This window comes from Sinocyclocheilus anshuiensis, unplaced genomic scaffold (genome assembly GCF_001515605.1).
Source record: "Sinocyclocheilus anshuiensis isolate Anshui unplaced genomic scaffold, SAMN03320099.WGS_v1.1 scaffold501, whole genome shotgun sequence".
Lineage (NCBI taxonomy): Eukaryota > Metazoa > Chordata > Actinopteri > Cypriniformes > Cyprinidae > Sinocyclocheilus > Sinocyclocheilus anshuiensis.
In genome coordinates, this window is record NW_015540866.1 from 366738 (window position 1) to 373389 (window position 6652).

General features: G+C 42.8%; 1 protein-coding gene across 1 annotated transcript in view; it reads left to right on the plus strand.

The window, feature by feature from the left end:
* Nucleotides 1-6641, plus strand: part of elna (elastin a) — an 86732-nt gene extending 80091 nt beyond the window's left edge. Inside the window, exons 43-48 of the mRNA XM_016485605.1 lie at nucleotides 1865-1936; nucleotides 2218-2253; nucleotides 3044-3091; nucleotides 4995-5027; nucleotides 5498-5554; nucleotides 6013-6641. Coding sequence (XP_016341091.1) covers nucleotides 1865-1936; nucleotides 2218-2253; nucleotides 3044-3091; nucleotides 4995-5027; nucleotides 5498-5554; nucleotides 6013-6059 — 293 coding nt within the window. The 3' untranslated portion in view covers nucleotides 6060-6641. The remainder of the gene's footprint in view (nucleotides 1-1864; nucleotides 1937-2217; nucleotides 2254-3043; nucleotides 3092-4994; nucleotides 5028-5497; nucleotides 5555-6012) is intronic.
* The last annotated feature ends 11 nt before the right edge of the window (nucleotides 6642-6652 follow it).

Here is a 6652-nt window from a genome sequence, read left to right on the forward strand (position 1 = left end):
TCTGGGTCTGGATGTCGGAGAATAGGAGCAGTGGTGAACCGAGTTTTTAATTCGTCGAAGGCCAGACGTGACTCTGGGGACCAAATCAGTCTGGATGTGTGACGTTTAGTCATGGTAGTCAGAGGGGAGGCGATCGAACTGAAGTTCCTGATGAATCGCCTGTAGAAGTTTGCAAACCCCAGAAAACGTTGCAATTCTTTGACTGTCTGAGGTTGGGGCCATTCCAACACTGCCTTGACTTTCTTTTCGTCCATGGCTACCCCCTCCTGACTGATAATATACCCGAGGAACGAGGTGCTTGTTTGGTGAAACTCGCATTTCTCAGCTTTGGCGTAGAGTTGATACTTCATGAGGCATTTCAGCACAGATCTAGCATGATGGATGTGCTCCTCCAGAGTGTTTGAGTAAATCAGGATATCGTCGATGTAGACAATTACCCATCGGTCGAGCATGTCCCGGAAGATGTCATTCATGAAAGATTGGAAAACTGAAGGACTGTTTGCCAGGCCGAACGGCATAACCAAGTATTCATAGTGCCCACTAGTGGTGGAAAACGGCGTCTTCCATTCGTCTCCTTCACGGATGCGAATTAAGTTGTAAGCGTTGCGTAGATCTAGTTTGGTGTAGTATTTGGCCTGGCGAAGCTGTTCTAATGCGGCTGGAACTAGGGGCAACGGGTAGCGAAACTTAATGGTGATGTCGTTGAGGCCGCGGTAATCAATGCATGGCCGCAACCCTCCGTCCTTTTTCTTTACAAAGAAGAACCCGGCTGAGGCAGGAGAAGTTGAGGGTCGAATGAATCCTTTAGATAGTTCCTCGTCAATGTAAAGCTTCATGGCCTCGGATTCAGGTTGCGATAACGGGAAAATTCTGCCTTTAGAAGGAGTGGTGCCAGGCATTAAGTCAATGGCGCAATCAACAGAACAGTGAGTGGGAAGCTGAGACGCTTTTTTTTTGACTGAAAGCGTCGGCGAGGTCTGAGTATTCTGGGGGCAGATGAAGATTATTTGCGACTGAAGCAGGTGATAGAGAGGCATTACTGGAGGCTCGGGTAATTTTTGACAGGCAATGATCTTGACATTTGACGTCCCATTGAATAATTTGTCCTTCCCTCCAAGAGATGAGTGGATTGTGGGTGCAGAGCCGGGGTAGTCCGAGAATGATAGTATGATCGGGCGAAGTCTTCTGTTGCGACACGTCAGAAGGGTTTGGATCCATCTGCAGTTTTATTAAGAATAGTCAGACAATACAGGGTCAAATACTGGCAAGGCAGAACAGCAGAGACAAGGCAGAGACAGAATCATGAACCAGGCGAGAGATCGGGGCAGGCGGCTAGCGAACAGAGTCCAGGTGAAACAATCCAAGTCGGGGCAGGCAGATAACAATCAGAGAATCAGGAAAAAGTCCAAGGCTAATATTCCGGGGACAGTTCCCTCTGGTGGTGCGGAGGAGGCGGTACGGGAGCCTCCTCTGTAACAACTATATTCGGCATCATTTGTTCAGATAGGAAGGTTGTGATTTTACTGCACTACTGGGGTGGCCAACATCAGTCCTGCAATGTTCCACGTTGTGTATATCGGGAAGAGGAGGGGGCCAAGCATCGAACCCGGAAGTACCCCAGTCCCAAAGGATAGCCAGTGTAATTTAGACTTCCCTTTAAGATACTCCAAAGGATAGCAGGGAGTGCAGATCCTATAATGCAGAGTGTTGATCATGATCATGAGTTGTGATGTCCTCTACAAGGACAGCCCTGACTCTGTAACATGACACAAACCATTTTCTGTCAAAATACTGAACATACTATTGAAATAGTGTTCCTTGTGTTACTGGGCTATTGTTAAAGACACAGATCATCTTGTTGCAGGTGGAGGGTATCCATCAGGTGTTGGTGTGGGAGCTGGTGGTGTTGGAGCTGGTGCTAAACCACCTAAACCAGGTAGCAAAAGAAAGCATACACAATATTCATGTTCTGCAACACGACGCCACACTGTGCTTCAAAAGCATTGCCAAATTCATTTTTTAAAGATTTTCCCCAAGAACAAATGCACTCCCCATGGCCATAGATTAACACTGAAGCTTCAATTAACTGGAATTGTAGAGGATATAGGGAAATGCATCTAACAAGTACAAAATATTCATTGTGGGTTTTTGTTTTCTTCCTCTAAATTGTGTGAGCTGTGATTGTGCTGAGTGTTTAACATCTAACTCTATCAACAGGCTACGGCTCTTTGGGTACAGGATACGCACAGCCAGGTGAGGCCCAGCATTAACTCTATAAAGAATGATTGCTTCATGCAGATCTTAATTGGCATCTACACATGTTCTTGAATATATGTCTATATGTTTGTGCAATAGACAAATTTTACTGTAAAATGAGGAGAGGTGTTATAGAAGTGGTGCTCGAAGTGGGCCTTTACTGGTGCTGAGCTCTGCCAATTATGTGTGACTCTGTTAACAGTAACAGGAATGATTGTTTTGGATCATTCTGTGTTTTGACATACTGGTACTCTCTCGAAACCAGAATCCCCCAGTCGAGCAGACAGCCTAACCACTCTGTCCTGCCCACGACACATGTACATTCACACTCATAGCAGTAACACACTTGTGTAATCACTCTCACACACAAAATGCAGTGAGCCCGAGATCATGGGTTTGTATTGGTCCTGTGAGCAATGATTTGATGTCACTGTGTTCTCTCAAGTACTGTCCTTTCAGAACATCTTCCTCAATTGGCTTCGCTGCTTATGCAGATACACAGTAAACCCAGCCAAAACCATCTGCCAGAATACTTGCTGTATTCACAACACAGTCACAAAAAAAGATGTTTCTACTGAGAAAAAGACTAAATTACTCTTAAATTTGTGTCCATTGGCATTTCAGAAGAGATCAGAGTGATCTCAATCTGTGCTTTAATTTGCCAAGATACTAAAGCCTTTATAATTAGATTACAAGTTATAATGAATACTAAACCTGTTTATTGACAAATGCTGTTTTAGATCAACTGAGTTAGACATCTAAATCTTTGTGTCTTTTCTTCCTACAGGTGGTGTAGCTCCAGGAGGATATGGAGGATATCCACAAGCATATCCAGGTATCATTTTATAGAAATAATCCAAGGCTAAATTCATATTGTATCTTCTTATAGAATTCAGCCCCTCTGTAGTTAATTTCCCATTTTGAGGGCCATTGTACGTTTGATAAGATGTCTCAAGTGTTCCCAGAAAGTGTCTGTGAAGCTTCAGCTCAAAATACACCACAGAAAAATTATTATTCATTTTTTGGGTGGAAGCACAAATATGCTGTTTTTGTATGTTTGTCTTTAAATGCAAATGAGCTGCTGCTCCCCAACCCCCTTTCCAGAAGAGGGCGGAGCTTGTGGCTTAGTGGCGATAATCAAAACATCTGTTTTTTTATTATCATATATGCATATTGCAGTTCTTTGTTATCTTCAAGTTTATTCCTTGCATGCGTTGTCAGTTTAAACTTCTGATATGCAGTTTGTTTGAGCGCACAGAAAGCCATCTCTTTTGCATCAGCTGTCAAAAACACGCAAGGTTATGTGAAAAACACAGACTTCACATAAATGGAGCGTAGCGATAGTTCTGGCAGGCCATGTTAGTCAAGCTCGCCTGACACTCAGCTGATCCACGTCTACCTATAGGATCACGACATCAATCATAATTCCCTTCAGTCATTATTCAGCAGCTATCGCTTCGCTCAGGAACTAATCACCCACCTCCATCCCCAGCTCCTCCTCTCGTCCAGTCAGGACTTGGCAGTGAATATATCATTGAGTCAGAACACTGAATCATGTTGTTAAAATGATCACGTAGAACATTAATGGTATCTGCTACATTTATCATTGATGTTGGTTCTGTTCTGTTACCCTAGGGGGGGTATTCTCTCTCCCTGCTCCTATCCATGGTAGGCTGCGTGGATGGGCAGGGAGTGTTTGCTCAGAACAGAACCATGCCCCCAGGGGGGTATTCTGCTCTCCCTGCTCCTATCCATGGTAGGCTGCGTGGATGGGCAGGGAGTGTTTGCTCAGAACAGAACCATGCCCCCAACCTAAAATGCATGCTAATCGTAAGTTATATTGACGATAGTGGTCCTGACAGAAACACAGTCGGTTATGTCTGTGAACATAAACAGCTTCATGTGTATCAGTATATTAGATCTGTGAAATGGCACAGTCGGTTATGTCTGTGAGCATAAACAGCTTCATGTGTATCAGTATATTAGATCTGTGAAATGGCGACATGTTACGACTACTAACGTAACTCAACCAGGCCTTGCTCACTTTTGTTTATTAGCATATGCCTTGGGTGGGATTTATTTAAAGGTGGGATACTGTGATGAGAAAACTCAGGACTACAGTCGAGATGTTTGAGGGAGTTCAGAAACAGTGCTTACTAATATATGCAGAGAATGACTATGGAGTGACTGTGCTTTGTAAACGTGTAGATCTTTTTCATGCACAAACAGAAGGGGAAAAAAAAACTCATAAGATCCCTCTAAACAACATATCCTGACAGACAATACGCTGAAAAGCGTCACTTATCACTATGGAGAGACACGTTGACTGCTGAAATCCGCTTGCTATGAAAAGCGTTGGCTTGAAGTGCAAATATCATGCAAAGTGTATTTGCATTCTGACTATAATGTGAGTCTCGGTGCTTGCTAATACTCACGCTCAAGCTGCTGTCATACCACACGCTATTATGTGTTAGTCATTATATAATCACAACGTAGAGCTGCTCGGTGGGTTTATTATTATCTCCGTCCAGATGCTCTTGGTCACAGCTGGTCATAAATCTCCTGCTGGAACAAACAGTAATCCTGACGCTGTCTGTTGGCTTACTCACAGTTCATATTGGCATCTATTTCACACAGTTATTCTTCGCTTTACTTAATTAGACACAATGCCACGTTTCACTCAGTCACTCATGTGGTTTGAACAGCTCATAATAATGCAATGATTTCTTGTGTTTTAGGGGGATATGGAGCAGGACTGTCACCACAACAAGGTAAACGCTCTTAAAACCCTTACAACATCACTGGAAGATGCAGTAGAATGAGACTGAGCTCTAGCTGTTGAGCTCATTCAGTCTCTTTAACTCTGAAGTATATATATATATATATATATATATATATATATATATATATTCAATAAAGAGATGACTTAGACTAATGAAGAATCTCCAAGTTGCTAATTGAAAGTAAAATATCATAAAGGTGGTCCATACAGCTCAGACACTGTATTCCATACACTCTGAGCTTATACAATAGCTTTGCGCATTCATTTCAAATATGGGGCATCTACAGCAGAAATACCTGTAAATCAGTTCTGAAACTGTACAGTTACTGCTAACTTTTTTGATGGTACATGCGAATAAATAAGATTATAAGATTACCAGTATTAACACATCCAGCATGACATTTATATTTACTGTATGTTCTTGTTTAATGTGTATTTCATGTGTACTTCTTTCCTCAGCAAAAGCAGCCAAATATGGAGGTGGACTGACAGGATTCCTGGGAGCAGGTTATCGAGGTACGAGATTAATCCTGCCGCCACATAATCACTGATTTCTCATAATCACTGCTCTCATTTCTGATGTCCTCAACTAAACGTCCTGATCCTAAATCACACCAAACACTGGCCTACTTCTTCTGAAGTTTGGATTTACATGAGCATATGTGAGTTTCTAAAACAGAGCCGCACTGGTGGACGTCATAAAGCAGTCGAGATGCTGTGGAGGATCTCTCCGCATTGAGTGCAGACTCCATTCTGTTATAAATCAGGCGAATTTCTGATGGATACAATTTTTGAACTTCATCATTCATTTTTATCAGTGTTGTCATTTCATGTTTCAAGGGATAGCTCACCCAAAAATGAAAACTGTCATCACCCTCATGCCATTTCAAACCCAGCTGACCTTCATTTATCTTCATTCACACAAATGAAGAGATTTTATAGTATTTCATGTATGATGAGGTGTTGTTCTGCAGGTGGAGCCGGCTGCCAAGGAAAATACTGCGGGAGGAGGAGAAAGTAAAGGATCTCTTGAGATGTGAAGTGACCTCAAGAAACATGGTGCTACTGCATGCTCCAGAATGTACTTTTGATACTCAAACAAACAATCCCAACATGCACAAGTGTTATGTTTTGTACTGATCGTAAATATTTGTAACAAATCCAGATCCCCGAACCGTCTAGTGTTTTGTGAAGATAATTCCAATTCTAATGGCACATTCCATCACCTTACTGTTTCCTAGTGTAGGGTTGCATATAACCGGGTTGATTAGCTGGCAATGCTGTTGTGTAGCTGTAAACGTTTTAACCACCGACCTCTTATTTGTGTACGTTTCTGAGTCCATCCGAAGCTCTTTTGCTCAGTCGCGGTCACGATCTGGCGCTCTAGACTCTCACATCTTCCAGCGTCCTCGCCGACTCGTGAGTGAAAGCGTCCTGTCATTCTGCTGATTAAACTCCGGGTTGAAATACTTCACATCTGGCTGTGCTTCAGCTCAGGGGTTTGCCTGTTATTTTTACCCTTCAGCATCTTTCTGTGCAGATGGGTCTTAAGATTACAGTGCTTTATGGGTGACTCTCTCTCTCTCACACACACACACACACACACACACACAC